At 47.0% G+C, this 26,096-nt stretch overlaps 1 protein-coding gene across 2 annotated transcripts; it reads left to right on the top strand.

Moving 5' to 3' along the window:
- Positions 1-1,645: 1,645 nt before the first annotated feature.
- nek1 (NIMA-related kinase 1) lies at positions 1,646-25,460 on the top strand. Of its 2 annotated transcripts, XM_083671659.1 has the most exons (35): positions 1,646-1,707; positions 2,500-2,648; positions 2,917-3,013; positions 3,327-3,424; positions 3,870-3,953; positions 4,061-4,128; positions 4,268-4,354; positions 5,356-5,410; positions 5,740-5,940; positions 6,459-6,531; positions 6,939-7,090; positions 7,384-7,449; positions 7,777-7,836; positions 7,982-8,029; positions 8,153-8,233; positions 8,462-8,664; positions 8,870-8,986; positions 9,446-9,548; positions 11,263-11,346; positions 11,510-11,587; positions 11,793-11,888; positions 12,760-12,969; positions 13,086-13,151; positions 13,635-13,881; positions 14,685-14,822; positions 15,408-15,581; positions 16,271-16,477; positions 16,804-16,918; positions 17,066-17,142; positions 17,296-17,516; positions 20,287-20,447; positions 20,550-20,947; positions 21,428-21,561; positions 22,640-22,772; positions 24,293-25,460. In XM_083671659.1, the coding sequence occupies exons 2-35, from the start codon at positions 2,532-2,534 to the stop codon at positions 24,304-24,306; spliced, it is 4,263 nt and encodes a 1,420-aa protein (XP_083527785.1). In that variant the 5' UTR covers positions 1,646-1,707; positions 2,500-2,531; the 3' UTR covers positions 24,307-25,460. The 2 variants fall into 2 exon arrangements, with proteins under 2 accessions (XP_083527785.1, XP_083527786.1); XM_083671660.1 differs by lacking the exons at positions 21,428-21,561; positions 22,640-22,772; positions 24,293-25,460 and having other exon boundaries at positions 17,066-17,152; positions 20,550-20,679.
- The last annotated feature ends 636 nt before the right edge of the window (positions 25,461-26,096 follow it).

Here is a 26,096-nt window from a genome sequence, read left to right as displayed (position 1 = left end):
CCTTGCTCTCACAGAGACATAGATTACACCGGAAAACACAGCTACTCCGGCAGCCCTCTCTGATGCCTACTCCTTTTCTTATTCCCCTAGACTCTCTGGTCGAGGGAGAGGAACAGGACTCCTGTGGTCACACAATGTCCTTCCCCTGTCCATATCCTCCTTCGAATTCCATGCTGTTTCTGTCACCTCCCCTGTCAAACTTCACTTCTTCCCTGAGGACGGCACACCGCTTTCACTACTGGGTGACTTCAACATCCAGTCAGAGAAGCTTTACTCGTCTTGAGTACTTGACCTTCTCTCCTCCTTCGACCTTTCCCTTTCCCACTCTCCTCCGACTCATAAGGTGGGCAATCAGCTTGACCTTGTCTTCACCAGCTCCTCCCATACTTCCAACTTTACTGTTACCCCTCTTTCAGTTTCTGAGCATCATTTTGTATCCTTCTCCCATCCCCTCAAATCCTCCCCCTCCCAGTCAGACTCTACCCACACTGTATCCTCTCGTCACAACCTGTGTACCCTCTCCCTCACTGGTCTCTCTTCCTGTCTTATCCTCCCTTCCCTCTGTTGAATTCTTCTCCCTTCTATCCACTGATGCAGCCTCATCCACTCCCTTGCGGACTTCCCTCATCCTTCGACTCTCTCTGTCCACTGACTTCAAGGCCAGCATGATCCTCTCCACATGCTCCTTGGCTGTCTGAATCCCTGCAAGCTTGTAGAATAGGGCTCCGGGCAGCTGAGAGGCTTCCCTGATGACCTACAACCTTATCTCTCTCTCCTCCTCAACTACACTGCATCAGCTGCTAAAGCTTTTTCCTACCATTCCAAAATTCAATCCTCTGCCTCTGACCCAAGGAAAGTGTTTTTTCCACATTTTCCTCACTCCTCAACCCCCCTCCTCTCTCCTCCCTGTCTGCAGATGACTGTCACCTACTTTGAAGGTTGATGGCATTAACAGCTCTTTCTCTCTACCTCTCGCCAACACTGCTACCACTCCTCCCAAACCCACTGCGCTACACTCGGTCTCTGGTTTATCAGCTCTTTCCCCCCTGATGATATTCTAAAACTGGTCACATCCAAGTGGGCAACCCCTGCCCCCTCCATCCTATCCCCTCCCTTGCTCCAATCCATTTCCAAAGACCTCCTTCCAGTCCTTACCAACATAATCAATTCCCCTCTATTCACAGGATCTATTCACAGGTCTAAACACCTTCATATTCCCTTAAATCTGAAACCCTTAATTATACATGTTAGGGAAATCAATGACAACGTGTGTGTGCCTGTGGGCGCGCGCGTGTGCGTGCGTGTTTGTTTGTTTTGCGTTGTATTAATCATCAATCCATATTGTAAAGTACAGAGTCCAACATTTTTATTTCACTGTCCAAATGTATGGAGTGAACCGCAGTGCATCATACTGTGCGGTATTGTATTTTACTGTATTTTTAAGTTTCTGGCAACAAACCGTGTCAAGTGTCCCGTTCTAATGGTTGCTAGGGAAAATGTCACCGCAACAAACACACGCCCTGTTCCTGATGGCCTCTTGATTGACAGCTTCGTAAACCTCTTAGAGCGCTGCTACACCACAGTCGACCAATGAGGCGGAGGTCATGTGCCGCTGTAGTTAGATAGAGTGCGCAAATGGCTTCTTCGAGGTGTCTTGATGCAAAGCAGTAGCCGCTCGAAGCTCATCTGTAAACTCATATCCTGATGGTAAGTGTTGTCATTTCTAAGCATGTGCATACGCATGCTGGGCAAAGCGTGTGAGCGATAGTGTGTTTGACAACTGTTGTCTTGTGTTAAGTTTTGGTTCGCTAGCTATACTCATCGTCATCATCATCAGCCTCATTGGGTCCCAGCCTGTCAGAGAGCAGGCCTACCAAATCATCATCGAAGCATCGTAGAAGCATCCTCAGTCAGTCCCATTGCTCATGAAAATGTAGCCAATGGAAGTTGGTGACAGCATGCTAGAAAACGCAAATGTGAACCCATACTTATGTGATTTGGCTTTCCTTTCGTGTGTGTGTGTGTGTGTGTGTGTGTGTGTGTGTGTGTGTGTGTGTGTGTGTGTGTGTGTGTGTGTGTGTGTGTCTGTGTCTGTGTCTGTGTCTGTGTCTGTATGTCTGTGCTCCCGTAGTAATAATTCATACTCCTCTGTTGCTAGTGTGTATCGGCGCTATGCCCAGCGCTGGGGGTGCCTGTGGTCTCAGCATGCACCTGGGGTCTTGTTTCTATTTTTAACACTCTCGCATTCTCCTCACTCTGAAGGCCGATCCTAGAATCACCCTTGATTGTCATCAAACATGCCAGGCATCTGTGCTGTATACAGCAAGCTTTTTTGTTGCTGCACTTTAAATTGATGTCATTCATATCAACTTTGTGCTGTGGACCTATGGTTTAAACTGCCCTTTGAGGGATGTCTTATAGAATAGAGGTAAATAAATGCATCTGCTTCTGTGTAAACATGATTAATGGGCATCGGTGTATTTTGTTTTCTCTCTAAAGCCCCAGCATGAGGAGTCAGCTGTTCCAGAGACATGGATAAATATGAGAAGGTGAAGAAGATTGGGGAGGGTTCTTTTGGGAAGGCCATCCTTGTCAAATCCAAGGAAGATGGACGTCAGTTTGTCATCAAGGAGATTGGCATCTCCCGGGTAAACACCTCGCCTTTCATGTAAAAATAAATTGTATAAAAGACTGCATGTCAAAAAAGTCTTATTTTTGTTGTTATATTTCTGCTCTTTGTGATGGCCGACCCTTTGTGGTGCTGCTGAGACATTGTATTTTTCCACCTTCTACATGATGTGATGTAGGCAGTCATATTCCACTCAACAGGATATCTTTCACGTTCTCTAACACTTTCTCTCTCTCTCTCTCTCTCTCTCACACTTTCTCCCCCCCCCCTCTTGTCATCGATGGCAGATGTCTAATAAAGAAAGACAGGAGTCCCGCAAAGAGGTGGCTGTTCTTGCTAACATGAGTCACCCCAACATTGTCCAGTACAAAGAGTCCTTTGAAGGTAAACCCTATTCACAGGTTCAAGTCAACAGTGGTAGCCTGAGTAGGCTACCTATTTCCTTATCATTGAAAAATTGTGTGTGTGTGACTGGGCAGCAGCGGGGACAGGAAGCACTAGCCTAGGCTAAGCTAATTAATTAAAGTGCAGACGATGACCTAATGCTGTCCCCTCCCTCTTAATTGAATCCTGTGGAGTCTGTTTAACGTCCGCCTGGCCAGGGAGATATTCTGATTGGGTTTGTTCCTCGTGAACATCCAAGCACTGCAGCAGTAACACACACCCAGATCCTTCTGTGTGTTTTTCTGTGTTGCAGAGTGCGGCTGTCTGTATATTGTCATGGATTACTGTGAGGGAGGAGACCTCTTCAAGAAGATCAACACTCAGAAAGGACTGTTATTCCCCGAGGAGCAGGTAAAAGCCAACAAGATCATGTACAAAGCAGGTGAAACCCCCCAGATCATGTACAAAGCAAGTGAAACCCCCCAGATCATGCACAAAGCCGGTGAAACCCCCCCAGATCATGTATGAAGCAGGTGAAAACCACCAGATCCAAGTTAAGCATCAGAAACGCCTGAGTTTTTTGTAGTAGCAGGCTGTTGTCTTAGAGGATGAGTCAGAGGGACATCTTCAGCAGAGTATGGAGGAAATTTCTTATCTATTCACTTTTAGAGGTGTTGGCTGTTCATCAGCTTGATCAATGGCACCTTGTCTTGTTCAGCTATTGTGAGTCACCTACTCCCTGTGCAGGTCAGTGGTTGTTGAATTAGGAACTGTTTTGAAAACTTCACCAAAAGTGTGAACAGACTTGTCTCTGACAATATGACCAAACGTCTCTCCTCTGTCCATTTTGGGATAGATCCTGAATTGGTTTGTGCAGATTTGCCTTGCCCTGAAACATGTCCATGACCGGAAGATCCTCCACAGAGACATCAAATCACAGGTATGTCCTGCCTCCACCTCGAATATTGAAAAAACAAAACAAAACAACATACTGTATATTATTAATATTCATCATAATAATGATACCCACCTTAACTTTCTCCTTAGAACATATTTCTGACCAAAGATGGGACCATACAGCTAGGAGACTTTGGGATTGCCAGGGTGCTGAATAGGTGAGTCAAATGTATTTTCTAATAAAGCTACAGATAGTTAAGCATCTAGACCTTGTTCTGGTTTGTGGTCATACTGAAGTGAGGATTTTTCCTTGATAATCTTAATGTCATTAACTGTCCTTGGTTCTCCCCCTCTCAGTACTGTAGAGCTGGCCAGGACATGCATTGGGACGCCATACTACCTTTCACCAGAGATCTGTGAAAGCAAACCGTACAACAACAAGAGGTAAGAGCTGAAAGTGGTCTTACTTGTAGGATTCTTTCTTATGTAAACGTATGTGTATTCGGTGCCTATTTAAAGGATGTAGTATTGAGGTTGTGGGTTCAATTCCTGCTCGCTTTGGATAAAGGCACCTTGTAAATGACATGTTTAATAATATTATTGTATTTTAAATGCATTTATTCATTTCTTCACAAATTCTGAGTCAGTCATCCTGCTGAGTCACTGAGGGGTGGTGATGCGTGGGTCGGCTGTTTACTGACGTGCACCTCGTTGCGTTGTTTCATAGACATGGCCGGAGCCAGCTCGACCCGATAGCATGCAGATAAAATGATGATCTGAACCAGACCCAAACCCACAAATATGAAACATATTCAGCGGTGTAGTAGCTACTGACAGATGCCAATTAGGGAATAGTAGGATAGACAGTCAGGAGAGCAAGCAAGCGGAATACAAATCTGAATGAACATAGAATCTTCTTTATCATTTCCATTTTGGACAAATCTATAATTTGACCTGAACCCGCTCGACCCGATCTCACTATTATTGTTTATTGACCCGAGCCCGTCTGATTCGTGGGTAAACCCATCAGTCGTAAGGGCCATTGTTGCTGCTGCCAGGATGGAATGGTGTCATGTCTCCCTTTTATAGAGTGGACAGACTGGTGTACAGTACATCTAGGAAGCTAGTATTGATTCCCTCAGAACCTATTTAAATATGCATGCAATCCTATCAACCTGTGTTCCATGACTCAGTGTTCGTCTTAATGAACTGCAGCACAGGGCATCACACTCTGTAGCCTGTGGAGCCTACAGTTGTCTTCCATGGTCAGGTCCGTCATCTCAGTATGCACTGAGTGCATTAGTGTCATGACTGTTCGTTAGTGTTCATTACTGTGTGAGCAAGCTTGCTCCTATCCTTCCTGACCCCCTACCCATTTGTATGCTCTCTCTCTCCCTTTCTCCAACCCCCCCCTCCCTCCCTCCCCCCCCCCCCTCCTCCTACAGTGATATTTGGGCCCTTGGGTGTGTCCTGTATGAAATGTGTACACTTAAGCATGCAGTAAGTACCGTCTGTGTATGTGTGTGTGCGCGTGTGCGCGTGTGTGTGTGCGTGTGCATGCGTGTCAGCACCCTTTGAAGTACCCCTCCTTGTTGTCCCATATTTAATGCATGATGACTCGGAGAGCAGTCTTTGAAAGTTTGATCATATCAGTTGAGCCCATGGTCCGTTTGATCCTCAGATGAATATAAATCATATGAATAATTTCAGAATAAGCCATGAGTGTACTCAGTAATTCCCTTTGAGTCTGTTTGGTTGGCCTTTATGGTAGTTATTAAAGGGTTATGGCACTATACCAAGTGTGTGTGTGTGTGTGTCTGTCCTCTCAGTTTGAGGCTGGTAACATGAAGAACCTGGTTCTGAAGATCATCCGGGGCTCGTACCCCCCGGTGTCGCTGCACTACTCCCAGGACCTGCGCCTCCTCATGGGCCTTCTTTTCAAACGCAACCCCCGGGAAAGGCCCTCTGTCAGCACCATACTGTCCAAGCCCTTCCTCTCCCACCGGATCCACAAGTTCCTCTCTCCACAGGTGGGACACACAGAGAGAGATGCTGCCTCCCAATTCTCAGCCCTTTTCCTGAAGTGTGCACTTGTGCATTCCACCATGTGGATTTGAACAGAGGATGGATAGGAGTCCATGCTTATACCAATCCTACTCATTCAGGGGTTGTCTAAAATAGGCCTGCATCAGGCCTCATGTAGCTGGTTTGAAAATGATTTAACAGACAGAACGCAGTGCGTATTAATTGATGGTGTTAAATCAGTTTTCTGGACATAACAAAGGGTGTTCCACAAGGACATAACAAAGGGTGTTCCACAAGGATCGGTTTTTGGACCGGTTCTTCATTAACAATATTAGATTATCTGTAGATAATTGTAACATCTATATGCCAATGACACTGTTGTATATGCTATAATGCACAGCTGCACACCTGAGGAAAAGGGTAGAGAATTGGGGCGCATCATTACAGAGAGAATGTGAGCCCTTGATACACAGTGTGAATCTTGTTTTCAGCATAATTATCTTTTTTTTTTTCTCTCACTCAGATCATTGCTCAGGAATTCAGCCATACTTTCCTCCACAAACAGCCTAAAGTGTGTGTGGCGCCGGGGGTACCAGGTAAACACACTGATAGTGTAACAACACGATACTGTTCACAAAACACAGATAAACGCTAAACAACCATTGAAAGCAGACTCAGAGAGATCAGTTTGATTTGTCTATATTTCAACATGGCGTGATTGTGGGTAGAATCTGTCACAAACCAAGATGTCACTAACCAAGATGGTGCCGTGCAGAATGGCCTCCCGTCAGATCTGCCCCTCCTCAACTTCGCTATTTACTTATTTGTTGATTGTTGTTGACTCTTGACTGATCGAGGAGCTAGATTCCAAAGCATTTCACTATATCAATTACGGCTGTATGCGATGTACGTGACACATAAAATGTAATTCGATTTTTATTTGATCTGATCCCTGAATGAAATACGGTGGGGTTTTTGTTTTGATATCTCTTACCCCATCCAGCCAAGCGTACCGCCCCTGCCGCCACCCCCTTTGCCCCCGCCCAGAAGATCACCAAACCAGCCGCCAAATACGGAGTGCCTTTAACCATCAAGAAAGCCTCGGACGCAGCCAAGAAGCCTGCCGAGAGGAAACCAGCGGTCAAACACAAAGCGGTGAGTAGCAGCTCTGGTCGTGAAGAGTTTCAGTGACCTCTCACCTTTGGAAGCAGAATGATCCGATGCTGCCACTCTCTTTCTTAGTGTGGGTGGATACGACCTCTCAACTGTGTGTTGATCTGTTTATCTATTCATCTTATTTGGACATTACTTTTTTTGGTGTGTGTGTGTGTGTGTGTGTTACTAAAATGTCTGTCATGTTGTAGTACCCCTCGAGTCTTGTATCCTGTTCTTTTGTAGTGTGCGTGTGTGTCTCCGTCCTCTGAACCCCAGTGTCATATGTTGCTCAGGCCCCCCTCCCAGCCACCCCCCAGAGAAGAGTGAGTCGAGTGGAGGAAGAGAGGAGAAGATATGAGGTACAGCTGAGAGCGCCCCCCCCCCCCCCCCCCCCCTCCACTTCCTGTATTAATCGTTGGTTCTTTCCCACTCCAAATTCCCTGATTACTTACGTTTTTTCTGACATCATTACTTCTCCAAACAGACTGCAGCCCTTCCCCCTCTTTCTCTCCTCCCAGCCCATTCGGAGAGTCCTGCCTCTTTTACCTTCTCTCTTTTACCTTGCCTCACAGAGTATACTCTCTCTCGTCTTTTCCTTCCTCGTACACCTGCTCATTAGCAGCGCTTCTCACCAGGTCCCACCGTGTCTCTGTTTTGACCTTTTGACCTTTCTTTTCACTCTGCAGGAAGGAGCCCGGAAGAAAAGGATGGAGCTGATCGAGAAGGAGAGGAAACAGAGGGAGCAGGTGAAGCTCAGTGTTCACCATAGGCTGTAGTGCTCTCCGTTTCTTTCTATTATTTTCTTTTATTATGATTCTTTGATATATATTTCATCTTTCAAGATAGGAAACCTTAATGTTAATATTTTTTTGTTCTATTTTCTCCTTTTAGATGTTTCTTTTGAAGGCTGGACAGATGAAGAGATTTGAGAGGGAAAGGGTAGGTGTTAGACACCATTCACCGTGGTGGTTATGTTGTTGACATTGTGTTTTTTATTTTTTGAATAGTACACATTTGAGAAGCACATACACTAACAGTGACCTGCCCTCGGACCCCCCCCAGATCCACCAGATTAACCGAGCGCGAGAGCAGGGCTGGAGGCATGTCCTGAGCTCCAGTGGTGGCAGCAGTCCAGAAAGGAAGGTATGGCCACTCTTCCTCTTCCTCTTCCACTTCCTCCTCTTCATTGAAAACCTCTCTGTGGTTCTGTTTCACAGTCTTCACCGCATGGGTTTTTATTCTAGATCCTCCGCAGAAGTCAAAGTCCTCCACCTCTCTATCGCTTACACTGACATTTGAATCATTGAGCAGACACTCTTCTTCAGATGGACTAGGCTACAGAAAGCTTACCCTCTCTGTTTCTCACCACAGTGTTTCGTTGGAGGTGGCATGATGGCTGTGTGCGGCGCTCCCGTCCTTGGCCCAGGTCCTGCTGCTCCGTGTCCCGCCCAGGGCCCCTCCCCCTCCCCCGGCCCTCACAGAGGCCAGTATGACAACTACCACCACCACGCTGCTCCACAGCCCATAGAGGGCGCCAGAGAGGCAGCACTAACAGGAGGAGATGGTCCAATGAGGTAGGTTCAGCCTCCGCTACTATTTTGCCTGCGTGTTTTGTAATTGGGGGGGGGGGGGAAGTTTCCTCACGGACTAAATAAAGATTTAAAGGGATGGTTCACTCTTTTTTAGACTTCAAACAATGTATTCATTCAGCCCCCTTTGGGTTATTTAAGAACTATGTTGGATGGTTGGTTGGTTGATTGTTTGTGTTGTCTCTGTCAGGGGTGTACCTGCTGGCCCAGTGCTGCCCAGCGGCCCGGCCCGTCTCCCAGAACCTGATGCGGTAAAGAGAGAGCTGCGGAGGCTGGAGCACGTCACCAAGCAAGCACACGTTAGCAGGTCAGCCATTGGGTCACCCACTATCTTATACTGTCTCTGACTGGCCGTAAAAACCTTTACACCATAATACATCTCAGTAATGTGCAATTTTGTTTAATAAATACATATTTTCAGCAGCAAATATGCAAAGGACTACAGTACCAGTCAAAAGTTTGGACACACCTTCTCATTCAATGGTTTTTCTTGATTTTTATTATTTTCTACATTGTAGATTAATATTGAAGACATCAGAACTATGAAGCATATGGAATTATATAGTCAACAAAAAAATGAACCAAAAAAAACCCAGAATATGTTTTATATTTTAGATTCTTCAAAGTAGCCACCTTTTGATGACAGCTTTGCACACTCTTGGCAAGGTGTGTCCAAACTTTTGACTGGTACTGTACATAAATATAAAAAAAAAAAAATACTTACAAGTGAAGTCAATGAGTCATCAATTTGGCCCTTTGTCTCCAGGCAACGTGGTCAGATGGCTGCGGGACGGGCCAATCAGGTGGAGGAGTTCTTGCAGCGTAAGCGGGAGGCCATGCTGAACAAGGTCCGTGCTGAGGGCCAGCTGGTACGTACCCCCTTGATTCCTCCATACAGGACATCACTGAAATATGAAATAGGTCCTAACTCAAATACCTTGTACATAGAATACCTTTGAATGCCTAATTCTGTCCTTTTGAACGGTACTCCTAGCCCTAAGAATACAGACCCGCTTTTCAACTGAAATACATGTGAAGTTGAAGGAGAAGTAGCCAGAACTCTGCGAAGAGCTCTGCTTCTGTGGGAGCTCTGGGTAGAGGGACAGAGTGATAGAAGTATAGTGTAGATGTATGTCGTTGGGAGGACAGTGAATGTATGATTCTCTCCACTGCTCAGTGAACCATAGGATGGCTCTTTTTAACTTCCTATCACTTGAATAGGTTGTTTTGTGTGTTACATACGTACAGTCACAATGAATAACCACAGTGTCCATCAGGATGACGAGTTGAATTGACTTTCTTACCAGACTAAATTGACACTGTTAAGCGCAAACCTTGCCCCATTCTGAAATGTGGTTGAATTGAACGGTGAACAGGGTGCGCGGCAAAACCTGGCGGCCATCTATGGAAGCCGGTCGAGTTCGATACGATGCAGGTGGCACAGGGCCAACAAGGAGGAGGAGGTAGGAGGCCGGCTGTGGATGTCCAGATGTTCTCACTCCCCTCCATCCACCTCCTCACTCATAACACGCCTGGTTTGGCTTGTCCTCCCTCTTCTGTTGTGTCTGCATGGCGCGCTCCACAGACAGTGTCAGGCCTTAACTCAGCAGTGACCCAGAGCACCCCCCCCTCCCCCATCACCCAATCCCTGTACTGTGTGTGAGGTGTATGTGTGTGCGTGCAGAGGGAAAATGTGTCTCGAACCTGATGAATTATTTGATTTAGCTATTTGGTTTTCCCCTCCACATGATATTGTTGTGTGCATACTATTTTGTTCCTCATTTGCTGTTGTTTTTGGCTCATTTCAAATAACTCCAGTGCTTCTATTTGAGGTGTTTTGATTTGATTTGATTTGGTGAATGCTTTGTGTTTTTGTTGACACACATGACATAAGTTGATGTTTGTGTGTGTTCTATAAGCTGAAATGTGTTTGTGTTTAAATGTATGATGATGATATGTAGAACCTGTGTAGAGCTGTAACCTTCGAGTCATGTGACATCTGAGTTTTCTTCATTGGCCGTGTGTGTGAGTTAAAGGAACGTGTGTGTGAGTTAAAGGAACGTGTGTGTGAGTTAAAGGAACGTGTGTGTGTGTTAATGGAGTTAATGGAACTCAGTCAGACTTCTCCATTTTATTCAGAGAGTCTGACGGTGCGCCCAAAAAGTGCTGATGGGAGGCGGTATATCCTGTCACCAGCAACACACACATGCTACCGACAAATAGAGAGCAGCGCTTCAAATGGAGGCAGGGATTTCAAACGTGTTTTTAAAAAAATAAAAAAAAAGATATTAAATGCACACTGCTCACATGTGAAATGATGGCATCAAAAATGTCTTCAGCTAGCTCCTTGTTTCATTGCAACGCCTGCACTTGTAAACAATAGCATGGGCGGAGGAGGAGGAGGAGGAGGAGGGTCTTATTCAGGTGGAGCGTTCAGCAAAAAGGGGGTGTGGACTTGCTTACAACTTCCGACAGCACTTTTTACTGCCTGCGCCCCCAGAATCTCAATCGAGATTCTGAGATCTGAGATGAGTATAACATCTGTGTGTGTGTGTGTGTGTGTGCGCGTGTGTGTGTTCTCAGGAGTACCTGGCAAGACTGAGGCAGATCAGGCTGCAGAACTTCAACGAGCGGCAGCAGATCAAAGCACGCCTCCGAGGAGAGAAGGTAACCCTCTGCCCTCTCACAACAACTGTCCTCTGACACATTATCATATTTGTTTTGCTTTTTTTTAAATTAATTAACCGTTATTATATTAGGTAAGTTGAACATATTCTAATCTTTTTTTATTATTTTTTTACGACCATTTTTTCCATCCTTTTTCTCTCAGTATGACAGTGACGGCTCAGACAGCCAGGAGTCCAACGAGGAGGCGGAGCTTAGGAGAAAGAAGATCGAGGCCCTGAAGGTGGGTCTCAGGCCGCGTAGTTGGCGATAGGAGTGACATTGCTGCCGTACCATTGGTTGAGCAGCTCTTCAGATAGCTAGCCAATCGAGTCTTGCAGGCCATCACGTTTGATGACATTTTCTGAAGGTTCCGCGCTTGTTTGCTCATGGACTGACTGTGTGTGTGTGTGTGTGTGTGTGTGTGTGTGTGCGTGCCTACCCGCCAGGCCCAAGCGAACGCCCGTGCTGCTGTGCTGAAGGAGCAGCTGGAGAAGAAGAGAAGAGAGGCGTATGAAAGAGAGAAGAGAGCCTGGGAGGATCATGTGAGTCTTCTTCCTCCCCTCCTTTCTCACACACACACACACACACACACCTGTACGGGGGTTTCACACACTACAGGGCTAGCTCTAATTTCCTTAGATTTCTGGCATATGAATATCATAACAGGTGATTTAACCTTGACATTATGTTCTGTTAAATCACAGCTTCAAACTAGAGGGCTGCATTGCAACGCAAATCTCGCGGGAGCGGGCGGTTTGAACTTTGCTGTGGGCGGGAACGGGCGGCTAAAAAAAACACTGCGGGATCGGGATGTAGTCTAGGCTAGCGACAATGGAGATCACTGTTAATGATGTGGAAAAGAAACTCAAGCAAGGCATTTACCCAAAAAAACTAAAACAAGGCAAGTCAGATATTTGGAACTCGTTCTCAAACGAAACAAACAACCCCATGAATCTCTTTATTAATAGCCTATAAAATTACGTGTTTTCTCCTGCGGGACGGGAGAAGACACAAAATCAATGCATCTCTATTATTGTGCGGGCAGAAATTCTCAGAGTTTTGCGGACACGGGCGGGAGTGGACATACACACTGCGGGAGCGGGCGGGAGTGTAACACGCACCCTGCGGTCGCGGGCGGTAATGGTCAGAAATTCAGTGAGAGCGGGCGGGAGCGGGATGAAGAAAACAGTCCCGCGCAGGGCTCTACTTCAAACTCCTCTTGGCCAATCACAGGGAGGGGGGGGCGGGGTACGGGGGGTTGCAGTGCATATCTGCATATATTAGTGCTTATCTAATATTTCCTTTCCAGCACTGTCACAGTACAGTACAGTTCAGTTTCGCTCAGCTCAGTTTGGAAGTGAAAAAGGGTCAAAATTCAAGCCATCAACATGAATTTGTCTGTGTTTTTGTCAGCTTGCAGTTCGAGGTGTGAAGGTTGCCATGGCAGCAGGAGGTGTGGCGGCAGCGGCAATGGGAGGAGCTCTTGTCCTGGAGACTCCTCCACCTCCTCTTCCTCCGTCTGGCCCCTCCTCCTCACAGGAACCTGCAGCTAAAGCCCCGCCCTCGTCCATACCCTCCCCCCCTGCCATCTCCATGACTGCCGCGCTGAAGGATGTGGGAGCGGTCCGTACACACAGCCAATCACAACGCTTCTCTCATGTTCTATTGTGGCTTGTGTCGAGTATGCATTACCTCTTGTTGATGATGTTATTTTGTTGTTGATTGTTTACCCCCAGCAGCTGGCTTCTGGGCAGAGTTCGCCCTTGAAAGAGGACTCACCTAAAACAGAGGCTGCTGTCATTCAAGTGAGTGAGGTCATCATCTAGAACCTTCCGTTACCTGTCAGTCATCACTGTCGTGGCTCAACACACAGTCATCGTATGAAGCTGCCTTCAGTTAAACATGTATTGTGGTCGGAGAGTCTCTCATTACACCAGGAGGAGAAAGTTCCACAGCAAGATGTGTGGCTTTCACATTTAACAACTTCACCGTAAAACGTTGGGCATGAGTGGAACGTACCCTGGGCATGATCAGATATCGATTACGTTCAGATATATGTTCTGATCTTGATCGGAGGGTTGCTGATCAAATGCATTCGGAGAACTGTTTAGTATGACCCGTATTTTGTCCATGACTTGTCCCGAACTTACTAGTAATTTCTTACGATCAAGGAATTCTTGGCAACATTGTGTAATGTGAAAGCAGCTTAAGTTGGATCAAAGTTTGGTCCATCCAGGTTTTGTGTCGGTGTTGATATGTTTGAAACTGTGTCTCCATGGTGATTTCAGAGCGAGAAGAAGGAGATTCTCCGCAGACTCAATCAGAACCTGAAGACCCAGAGCCCAGAGAAGGAGGAGGAGCCAGGAGGCTCAGCCCTGCCCTCAGAGGGACCGTGCCCCACCTCCCAACCCAGTCAGCCTATCACAGAGCAGAGGCCATGCTCCGGTGGTGACCGGAAGAAATGGGAGGCTGGAGCTCCTCCTGTTCTCTCTGTGGCCCAGCAGACCCTAGAAGAGACATGCATCACCACAGCAGGTGAGTTACTGTCACCATCCCATAATAACCCCTCGGTTACTGTCACCATCCCAGAATAACCTCTCCGTTACTGTCACCATCTCAGAATAGTCTCTCGGTTATTGCCTCCATCTCAGAATAATCTCTCATATTGTAGCTCCAGAGCATGTGTTGAATGTACCGAACACAGTGCCATTAGAAGTGATCTCTTGAGGCAGCGTAGAGCGGTCATGAAGACCAAGTTGAAGAACAGGACCCTCTCACTGAGATGAGGAGGTCACAGGAGCAGCAGGCCTGTTTGAATACATCCTTTCTTCCTCCCTTCCTTGAAGAAATCACTCTGACTTGATTGCTTTGATCCAACCACGTCAGATCAGAGATTAGGAAAGGAGGAAGGAAGGATGGATGCTTTTTAAACGTACTCCAACGGTGCGGTGCCTTAGTCTGTGCAGTCGTGATGCGCTGGTCAGCCCAGGTTCGTCTGCGGATCGGGCGGGGTTGGGTCAATACAAAATAATAGTGAGATCGGGGCGGGTTCGGGTCAAATTCTATGGACTCATAAAATGGAGACTATGGTTATGAATTGGTATTTTGTTTCCTACTTTATAGGCCTATATATTCCTCTAACTTGAAAATGATAAAAGATTTTGTATTCCGCTTGGTTGCGCTACTGAGAGTTTAATGTTTGCGGGTTGGGGTTGGGTTCGGATTGTTTTATCTGCATGATATTGGGTGGAGCGGGTGCAGGTCCGTGAATAGCCGACCCGCGCATCACTACGGTGCAGTCAAATGCTTTCCCCTCCATCCTCCATCTCTCCCCTCAGGCTCCTTCCTCTCTCAGGCTCTGTCCCCAGAGGAGAGGCCGCCCTCTGGTGGTGACAGGAAGAAATGGGAGGCTGGATTTCCTCCTGTCCTGTCTTTGGCCCAGCAGACTCTAGAAGACTCCTGTATCAGGACTGCTGGTAGGTTACTACAACAACAACAACGCTCTATTTACCAATCAATCATCAACCAACTGTTTGGAATGTGGTATTTTCTGGACACACCCGTATTTTCTGGACACAAGACAACACAAATGCACTGCACCCCACCCCCCGTGGTTGGCCAAGACGAGTTTGAAGCTGTGATTTAACAAAACATAATGTCAAGGTTAAATCACCTGTTATGATATTCATATGCCACAGTAGATTTGTTTATCATGTTCCCTTGACAACGGTGGTAGTTGTGAGAATCTACACAATCTGTCAGAAAATAAATACATAAAGCACTGTTTTCTTGTCACAATTTCAGATTTGTTGTGTAACTGTGTATGAAGTCAAGAATGCCCATGAGGCCGTCTCGGCCGTTGTTGCTTATGTGCTTGATTGAGTTTGCCTGGTACAATGGAACACCGCCTACCTGACATTCACCTACCTGACATTCCAGGCAGGCTACAGCGAATGCTCAAACCACTTCTAATGTACAGTTTTAGCAATAGAACTGTGTGTGTATGTATCTCAGAGTGGACAGTAGGTGAAGTGAACTCTGTGTGTGTGTGTGTGTTTCAGAGCAGACAGTAGGTGAAGTCATCCGGATGGATGTGCTACAGGATGACACCCCCAGGAAACCATGGGGGCGCGGCCCGGATTCTCAGGTGCTGAGACTTCTGCAGGAGGTGGAGCTTCAGCCCCTCACTCTGCCACTGGGGAACGTCAGCATCTGTGAGGGTCAGGAACTCACCGGTGGGTCTTTGTTTGTTTGTTTGTTTCGCTTATCATAGGCTTACCTTCAAAGAGTCCATGGCCCAGTTCAAATTCTCTTAAAATGCAACCTTCCTTACTTCCTCGCTTCCTTGAGGTCATCACTGATCTAACATGACTGGATTGGCCAAAGCAAACCTTCCCACTACATTGTTTTCACCTATCAAGTCAGGTCAGATCAGTGATTTCTTCAAGGAAGGCAAGAAGGAAGGACGCCTTCCAAGAGTATTCAAACAGGGTCCTTGTCAACCACAACATCAAGACTCAACATAGAACTCTTTCATCACACCACATTCCGCATTAGTTTACTGTTCAGCACCTGATCAGCCAGGGGAGGATGGGTCCCCCTGGAGTTTGGTTCCTCTCAAGGTTTCTTCCTCCCAAGGAGTTCTTCCTTGCCACTGTGACCTATATTTCTCTCCCCTCTGGGGATTTTCTTTTTTCTTGGCTTACATTTTGGGTTAGCCAAGGTCACCTACTGGTCACCTACTGTCAAGGGGTGTTAGATCGTATTGTTTGTATTGTATTTATAGTTTATGTTTTTGTATCGTTTTGTTTTGAAGCACTTTGCAACATTTGTCTATGTAAAAAGTGCTATACAAATAAATGTGATTGATTGATTGATTAAACAATGACTTCCGCATGGCTCATCACTCTGATTTGTTCCCCAGACAACACGACTCTGGAGAGGGCCGAGATGGAGGGTGTGAGTGGAGCTAAGGAGGTGAAGCACGCAAAGCCCAGCCCACCAGCTGTCGTGACTCAGGAAACAGAGGTCAAAGTTCAGGAGGTGAGGGTCACCTCAACAGACTTCTCTGGTCAGGAGAAGAGTCCAGGCCCAACAGAAGAGACACCATCAAACCCTACAGGGGTCGAAGGTCAGTGGTTCTCTAACTAGACATGTGGTTATCTGCTGAAAGTCCTCGTACAGTCAGTGTAACATGAACCCTACCTTATTCACTACAGAACATGTTGTGTGTCATTTTTAAGTCATTTAGCAGACGCTTTTTTCCAAACCGACTTAGAAAATGTATTTATTTTAGAGTGAACTCTCCCTTTAAGAGGACCACCATGGACCGAGTTCTAGACTTTTGTTTTGTACTATTCTCTATGATTTGATTCATGTGCATGTATTATTGGTGCTTGGTTTTAAAATGTTTTGGATAAACTAAACAAAGTGAGATTTTCTTGTTGTTTTTTCCAGAACCAGCAGACTTGGAGTCAGTGGTCCTGCAGGATAGCCCAAAGAAGCCAGCCTCCCACCCCCCCCCAGCTGGAGTAGTGCAGGCCTGGGACCAAAATGCCCCACAGCCTCCCAGGTGAAGGGTCACTGATTACCCCACCAGTCCGCTAAGTCATCTTCATGAAACTGAATGTAGTCTTTATTAAAACTACAAAATTGTCCCTGTGCATATTGCATTTCTCATGGAGATGTTTATTTGATGTTTGTGTCACTTCTCTTCCAGGCCAGCAGAGGGCAGAGTAACACCAGCAGAGACTAAGGAGGCGGAGGAGAGCGCAGAGAAACCAACAGAACCCTCAGGTGAGCAGAGGTAGACAGATGTTCTCCTCCCTGTTCATGAAAATCAAAAAATAAACCAATCCTATGCTTTTAAATCAATAAAAAAATAAACCTATACTATTAAATCAAGACAAATGGCTTGTCCCATGTTCACCCCCCCCCCTCCTTCTCCAGGTACAGTACAGAGCGAGGAGCCTGTCTTCTTGAAGCTGAGCTGCTCCCCGGCCCACCGGCGTGCCACGGCCCTGGCTCTCCTCTCCGCCCAGTCCTCCTTCGACGAGTCCTCCTCCTCCCTGGCCTCGCGCTCGCGCTCCGTCTCCCCGCTGCGTTCCAAGCAGCACAACACCCTCCTCATCGGCCTCTCCACCGGCCTGTTCGACGCCAACAACCCCAAGGTGAACACATGGCCATGTCCCATTACCCCGACTCGCGTACTTCAAGGTCCAGTGTGTGACTTTGAGCTTTAAAATGGTGATAAACGGCCATGATAAAATCACAAGCGGTCCAGGAACGCGATGATAAAGAACAATGAATGTGGAGCTTTGGTTTGGTCCAAACAAGGCGCTTTCTGAACCCACTAACTGTTCAAAGAATTCCGTAACACTCACCTCCGCGACTGCCAAGTGTTTCGTGCGGTATTTACCTCGCAACGATACTTTGATTGGCTACAAAATGAAGCATCATCATGTGTGCATTTTTGGTGAAAAAAAGTCACCATTTGCACTCTAGAACGTCGACAATTTGGGGCGACTTTATTCGCTCTCGGCACTGAATGAGTTATATGTAGTGTCAAGGTGGAGCGTCGGCCTTTATGAACCTATTTTAAGTTTTGTTCGTCGACATGCACGTTTGCTGTCATTAGAAAACGTAGCGTACTGTATGTATGTTTTTCAAATGTTCAATCTGGTCAAAGAGGGCAGCCTTTTGAAGACTGAAACCATGTACTGCCCGTGCGTTCTCAGTGGTGTGCTGGTGCGACCATTGAAACACAGCCACAGTCTCTATGTGGAATGACAAACGAAGGAAATGTCGTGACGTGTGATTTTATCATTTTATTTGTCACGTACTGGAAATACAGCCGCAAATGATCCAGTGAAATGCTTGGGGTAATCTAGCTCCTCAGCAATGCAGCAAACGACAATCAAACAATCAGCAGTTCGATACAATCATAATAAGAATAATAAAACATAAAAAGTCATAAGGGGAGCAAAGTGTGGAGCGGCAATATTGACAGTCAGTCCTACACCCACGTTTATGATGCACAGGGTAGGGTGGCCAATCACCTCTCGACATTCCCCTTACTGGACATCATGGCACACGACAGGGGCAGCTGGTGGAGGTAGAAATCGGAGGACGGGGCCTCATTCCATTCCATGCGTTACAATGAGCCTCCGTCCTCCAAATTCTACCTCCACCAGCCTCCCCTGGCACACGACTACTGTACATGTAGTACAGTCCACTACATATCACTACATAAGTAGTTACTAACACCTCCTGATTGGCCGAGGACGTCGTTAACATGCTCCATTAACATGCCTCCTCGGTCAATCGGATACGATAGTCATTTTCCATCAACCATTACTATGAGTACATCCCAAGAGGAGATCTGAAACGACCCTCCATGTTTGATGAGTGTGGTTTTCTGCGGTGGTGCACTGCTCTGGTAGTGTGGTCGTGTTTGACCTGGCCGGCTGGTGGAGTGTCAGGGCTTCTGGAGTATTTTTAGCTTCAGATTGAGTCTTTATTCATGAAGGGGCTCAGAAACGGAGCTGGCCCTATTCATCACATGGTCTGGAACAGAGCCTGATGGGAGAGAGGGGACATTTATCATCCTGCATGTTTCATAACCTCCGTCAGGGACAGAGGGGGGAAGGAGACGTGCTCAGCTCCCTGTTATTTTGGTGCTGTGTGTGTGTGTGTGTGTGTGCATGTGCGCGCGTGTGTGCGTGGTGTGATCCATCCGGGAGTGTGCACTGAGGTCGAGCCTTATGCTGTGTGTGTGTGTGTGTGTGTGTGTGTGTGTGTGTGTGTGTGTGTGTGTGTGTGTGTGTGTGTGTGTGTGTGTGTGTGTGTGTGTGTGTGTGTGTGTGTGTGTGTGTGTGTGTGTGTGTGTGTGTGTGTGTGTGTGTGTGTGTGTTCTCAGCCATGGCTCCCTCTGGACGGAGCGTTATTAATGCGATTCTTCCACATCCCTGATGTGTCACCACACCAGAGGCCACTCCAGCTGCCCGCGCCTCGCACGCACATGCACACACACATACGCACACATTCACACGCGCGCACACACACACACACACACATTCTCTCACACACACATTCTCTCACACACACATACTATCAAACTTGATTACCCTCAACTGGTACCAGTTGGCCGGATCCGAAGCTGAGAGAGTTTTCACATGACTGTCTGATTCAGGTATGGTCACCACACAGAACAAATCCTGCTGAGTTCTGGTCCTTCCTCGTCAGGTTGGTCCAGGGACAGTACTGTACCAGGTGTTGTGACACGGTGGTGTCATTGTCACCCCAACTCACCCTGTAGGGCGAGCTGAGCTGTACTGGGCTGGCCTTTTAAAAAAAAAAAAAAAAAAGAAAAAAAAAAAAAATATATATATATATATATTATTATTGAACCTTTATTTCTGCAGGGGAGACACACTGAGACCAAGGCCTCTTTTGCAGGTGCACCCTGTCAACAATATTTCCACAATAACAAAACAACACATCCAAAATAGAACACATCCAAAATAGAACACAAACACAGAAATCAATATGTCATATACAACCACAATATATCAGGAGAAACAATCCCATCCTTCACCATGGAGGTCCTCAGTGAACCTTGCCGCATTGTGACGCATCCACCAACCTTGGTACAACAGTTCTCTAAATTAAAATAAGGTAAAGGAAACTATCGGTGACAGCACAGGTTGGGGACGTCCCTGTCGTGTGTTAAAGCCCCTCATTCTCTCTGCTCACCCCAGAGCACTGAAAGCTCTGACCATGAAAAGGACGATGATTCTATTTCATTGTTACCTTTCTCGCCACAAATCACGATGCAGATGATGATCCACCATAATGACATTCACAAAGAGTACCACTGAGAACTGGTGGATTGGGAGTGTGACTCACTGACGTGTGTGTGTGTGTGTGTGTGTGTGTTAGATGCTGCGGACGTGCTCTCTCCCAGACCTCAGCAGGCTCTTCAGCTCTCTACAGGACGCAGGGGTCCCCAACGGTGCCGTCGCCCCCGACAACAACAACCTGGAGATAGAGGACCTGGAGGAGGAGGAGGCCAAAGACCAGGAACACTCAGAGGCTGACGAGTAAGACCCACTCACACTCACTCACTCTGGGGTGTGTAAACGGGGGTGTGTGTGTATGAGTGTGTTAACGGGGTGTGTGTGTGTGTGTTTCTCTACATTCAGTGTGTACGAGGATGAGGACCTGCAGGAGCTCCGGGCCTCAATGGAGAGACTGCTGCAGGAGGATCGCAGTGAAGAAGAAGAGGAGGACGAAGAAGAAGAAGAAGAAGAGGAGGAAGAAGACGGGGGCTTTAACAGAAGCTCTCCGGAGGAAGAGGGAGCGGCCTTTAACGGGAACCCTGCAGAGGGGGAGGACGATGATGGAGCAGAGGTAGAGGGGGAGGATGATGAAGAGGTAGAGGAGGAGGAGCTCATTAGGATGGCTGTGGACGATGAAGAGGACGTCTCTAACGGGAGCCCGGGTGATGAAGACGAAGGTGACGCGGGGGAGCCGCTCACGAACGGGGTGGAGGAAGAGCATCACAGCAGTGAGAGTCAGCTCAACGAAGAATGGCAGTCAGGTACAGAATAGAAGAATGACAGATCGTTTTCCATTCCGTTATTATTTCACTCTCCCTATTTGGCTGGTTTTGTGACGGGTGTGGTTGTGAAGGAGTTTGTGTCGGAGGAGTACGCAACACAACACACACCGTAACACACACTAAACTGTCCGAAGGAACACCGTCTACAGGACAGTTGTTTATAGACCTCCATTTGAGAGCCGACTATCCCTCCAAAAATGCCGAAATACTTGAACCAGACAGCAGCAGACCACTCTGTATGCCACAAGACAAATAACAACACTGCATGACTTTGTTGGTGGTATAGTGAAATATCCTTTTAAAAGTTAGCGTTCTGACCCAAAAAAAGGCCGGGCATTCTGACACAAACAAACCGGGCCAACGAAAACAGTAAACAAAGCATAAAACATTCATGCAGGCAGCCAGATTGCGTTCTAGATTCTCAAGAGGGTTTGTGTGTGTGTGTGTGTTTGTGTACAGATGACAGTGGGGAGGAGGAGGACGGGGAGGGCGAAGAGCAGGAGAGCATCTTCAGCCGCCTGGAGGAGCTGCGCTTCAACCTGGAGCAAGAGATGGGCTTTGAGAAGTTCATCGAGGCCTACAACAAGATCAAGGTCTGGTGTCTCTGCCCCTCCCTCCATTCCACACCTCCTCGGTCTCTCCCTCCCTCCCTCCCTCCCTCCCTCCATTCCACACCTCCTAGGGCTCTCCCTCTCCCTCCCTCCCTCCCTCCACACCTCCTAGGTCCCTCCCTCCCTCCTTCCACACATCCTAGGTCTCTCCTTCCCTCTCCCCCTCCCTCCACACCTCCTAGGTCTCTGCCTTCCCTCCCTCCCCCTCCCTCCACACCTCCTAGGTCTCTCCCTCCCTCCCTCCACACCTCCTAGGTCTCTCCCTCCCCCTCCCTCCCTCCACACCTCCTAGGTGTGTGTACAGCGTGGTAGACTGATAGACTGCCACTAACAGATGCTAACCACGCTAGCACCATTGTCCACTGTCTGCTTTTTGGAATGGTGTCACCCGGGGGTTGGGGGGGGGGGTCAATTCCATTTCAGCTCAGTTCATTCAAGACGTTCACTAGCATTCCAATTCTCAATTCTCCATTGTCTTCGTTGAGGAGCATTGAGGACGTTTGGGAATTGGGATTTCAGTTCACTTCCCGAACGGACTGAATCGAAACAGAGTCGACCCCGGCCCTGGTGTCGTCGTATTGTCAACGCCAAATGTTTGAAAGGACACCTGTTGTCTCAAGCGATGTGCCTTCACAGCGAGGGGGAGGCACCACGCAACAAACAAACAAAACACTGTTTTATGATCCGTACAATGAATCGAATCAACTTTTGCAATGTGGTCATTTTTGGGGAGGTTTTTACGGGGTTAAGTGCCTTGCTCAAGGGAACAACGGCAGTGATGGGTACCTTTTTAGATAGGATGCCAGCAACCATCCAGCCACCAGCTCACATCCTTCTCCCTCCTGGGGTGGGGATCGAAACCAGCGACCCTACCTACCTACCTACCTACCGATGGCTAGCCGGCCTCTCTAACCTCCATAGATGTGTAGATGATCCCCCCCCCCCCCCCTGCTGCATTTAGAAAAGACAATAAAAAGTCTGATTAAGTCAGCGAATCGTAGCGTTTTATTCGAGTGCCCGCTCAAACGTTTTTCTCTGTGTGGTTGTGTTGTGTTAATAGGCCATCCATGAGGATGAGGATGAGAACATCGACATGGGCTCCAGCATGGTGCTGAGCATTCTGGGTACCAAGCACCAGCACCTCTATCCCAACATCCTTCACCTGGTGATGGCAGACGGAGCATACCAAGAGGGTGAGTGTCTCTCTCTCTCTCTCTCTCTCTCTGTGTGTGTCTCTGTCTCTGTCTCTCTCTCTCTGTGTGTGTCTCTCTCTGTCTCTCTCTCTCTCTTTCTTTCTCTCTCTGTCTCTCTCTCTCTTTCTCTCTCTCCCTCCCTCCCTCCTCCTGTCTCCTTCTCTGAACAGCACTTCTGAACATCATTCTCTCTCTCTCTTTCCCCATATCTCCCAATGTCTCCTCTGTCTCTGAATAGCACTTGTTCTGCCCCCCCACACACACACACACACACACGCACACACTCCTTTTCCCATTGTCTTCACACGTCATGTTTTGTCATGATTTAAACACAGGCACGCACGTGTTCTGCTCCGTTAATCGTTGTTCGGTTCTTCAGGACTTCAGCACTGATTTTGTTCTAAAAGGATTTTTTTTTCCTTTTTCCACAGCGCGCGGCAAACTGCGTGAGAGGCTTTATAAAGCCATTTAATCTAATCTGCCAAATCCTATTCTCTCCCTAACGCCCAGCGGCTTTACTCGTCACGTAGGGACTGGGTTGATGTGTGAAACACTCTAAAGACTGTCTCTCTCTCTCTCTCTCTCTCTCCCCAGCCTCACCCCTGCCAAGTCTGCTGTCAGACAGGGTGTGTGTCTGTGTGTGTCTGTGTGTGTCTGTGTGTGTCTGTGTGTGTCTGTGTGTGTCTGTGTGTGTCTGTGTGTCTGTGTGTGTGTGTTTGTGTGTGTCTGTGTGTGTGTCTGTGTGTGTGTCTGTGTGTGTTTTTCGTTTGTGTCTGATGCAACTCCCCCAGGATACAAGAGCAGAGCCTTCAGACAAAGCTCTACTTCTCTCTCTCTGTGTGTGTGTGTGTCTCACAGGACTAGTTTGTCTGGCTGGGCTCTGTCTATTTTTTCCTCTGCCTCTCACAGCTTTGCTTTCTCTCAATGCATGAGTATTTGATCTTCCTGTGTGTGTGGGGGGGGAGGGGGGAGGGGTGGGTTCTAGTCTCAGACAGAGTAATGTACATGGAGCCAGGCACAGGCTTGGCACGGAGGCTGTGTCAAATTCTTTACGTTTCTTTTTCTTTTTTTTTTCTTTTTTTTGTATAAACCTTACTGTAGGGGAATTAGTCTACCTGTCGCTGGAGATTAGACCGAGCTTCCTCTGTTGATGTCGATGCTTAAATGGTTCTGTGCCTGAAAAGTGAAATCCCTAACCCGTTGTGTGAAAGCTGGGCCTGTGGGGATGTTGCTGTTTTGTGTTCCACGGTGCCAGATTCAAGTAGATGACCTCTACTGAATGGTCCAGGGTCAAAGGTCACTCACTGGTTGTATTGGCGTTGTGAGAAATGAGTGTAAAACTGTAGCGTGTTATCAGCTCCACTCTGCCATCACTCCTGACCCCGCGACCCCCCCTGGGCTCTGTGTGTACTCAACCACTCTAGCCTGTCTAATGAATCAGTTGTTTTAACTTGCATCTCTCTCTCTCTCTCTCTCCCCCTCCCCCCCCCCCTCTCTCCCCCCCCCTCTCCTCCTTTTAGATAATGAGGAATAAAGGAGGTCTGCGACGGACCAATCCGCTGGCAGCTTTTTGACAATCTGCTGTCCATCTGATGTCTTCCTACAGTGTGTTGGTGTGTGTGGCAGACTGGGTTTCTGCATGGAGGAGTCGGGGGGGGGGGGGGGGGGCGCGTACATCTGAATGAGTCGGAGGCTCGGGCACACTTGCATGTCGAGTACTGTCACTGCAGTAGTAGTACACTGATGACTGTATTTCCTATACTCGCTAAACACCTTACAACTCTATTTTCGAAACTAATGTTCTTCTGAAAGTGCATTATCTAAGTCATATTGAGTGATAACCAAAGTTGAATTCAAGGATTTTGTTTCATATCTATGTACGTTACCGTATCTGTAGACATGTCATTTATTAGTACATTCATAGTCCAGTATTTGTTGCTAACACTTTGTTCACTATGGTACGTTAGCATCCTCTGTGGTCTGATGTAGCCGGTTGGTGGAGAGACCACTGTCAGATTAAGCCTAGTCCTAGACAAAAGAAAGAAAAAAAAAGCAGTTCTCAGTCGAGATTTTCCGTTGAAAATGTTATTTAGTCCAGGACTAGTTTTGATCTTTGTCCGGGAAACCAGCCAAAAGAGTATCAGAATGGAACAACGGGGAAGCTCGACGCAAATAACACAGAATAATTGTTTCTGGGAAGCTCCTGAGTTTCAGAGATGGCATGAACGCAGCACTATCAGCACCCTGTTGGCAGGACTCTATCTTTAGATGCCTCGATCTATAGGTAACACCAACCAGGTTTCAACTCTGTATTCATCCACAACATTTCGTTTTCAAATGTGTTGAGATTCCATGAAAACCGGTTGAACCTCCTTTTTCTTACACTTTTTCATAAAACACAAAACAAGATTAAACGTTATCTGATGCAATTTTTTCCACATTTCTTACTGGTTCATTTAACCCAAAATATGTGTTCAAGAGGAGGATGACATTTCATGTGAGGGTGTTGTCTGTTGCCATGGTAGCACGCTGCCCTGGAGTGTGGCTCGCTGTACAGTACATCAGGTCAGATTGTTACTCTATACGAGAATTGTAAAGAAGATCGAAATGAATGGTAATGCTATAGATTTTCACGCCTTGCTCTTATTTGATAATAAAGTAAATATTGTAAATCTTTATAATATTGAAATAAATGCTTACGTTTTTCTAATAAAAAAGTGTGTGTGTCTGTGTGAGAGAGAGAAATAAATATAAGTGACTCGGCATGTATTCATTAGACTCCATGACTAACAGCAGGGTTGCATTTAACACTTTCCCAAAGCATTCCTTAACTGTGTTTTCACAGACCTTAAGTGTGTATGATGCCTTCTGGTAATTGTAGCTCTTGCACACCAAAGCCAGTTGCCTTCCGAGCCACAAAGAGACTTCAACAGTACGTGGACTAAGTATACCCTTGGTGACATGGCAGGTCAGGCCTATGTACCTCTGCCTTAACCCTTACCTAGCCATAACCCATACCCAACCATAACCCTTACCTAACCTTAACCCTTACCTAGCCATAACCCTTACCTAGCCATAACCCTTACCTAACCTTAACCCTTACCTAGCCTTAACCATAACCCTTACCTAACCTTAACCCTTACCTAACCTTAACCCTTACCTAGCCTTAACCATAACCCTTACCTAACCTTAACCCTTACCTAACTTTAAGACATACCTAACCTTAACCCTTACCTTAAACGTTTTAAATCTCAACTTCAATGGGGAGTCGGACGCTTGGGATGACCCAACTCTGACTCAGCGTTTCCTGGTCTTTGTCTCTCT

The sequence above is a fragment of the Argentina silus genome (assembly GCF_951799395.1).
Source record: "Argentina silus genome assembly, chromosome: 6".
Classification (NCBI taxonomy): Eukaryota; Metazoa; Chordata; class Actinopteri; order Argentiniformes; family Argentinidae; genus Argentina; species Argentina silus.
Note: the sequence above shows the minus strand (reverse complement) of the source record. Positions and strands in the feature narration are given on the sequence as shown.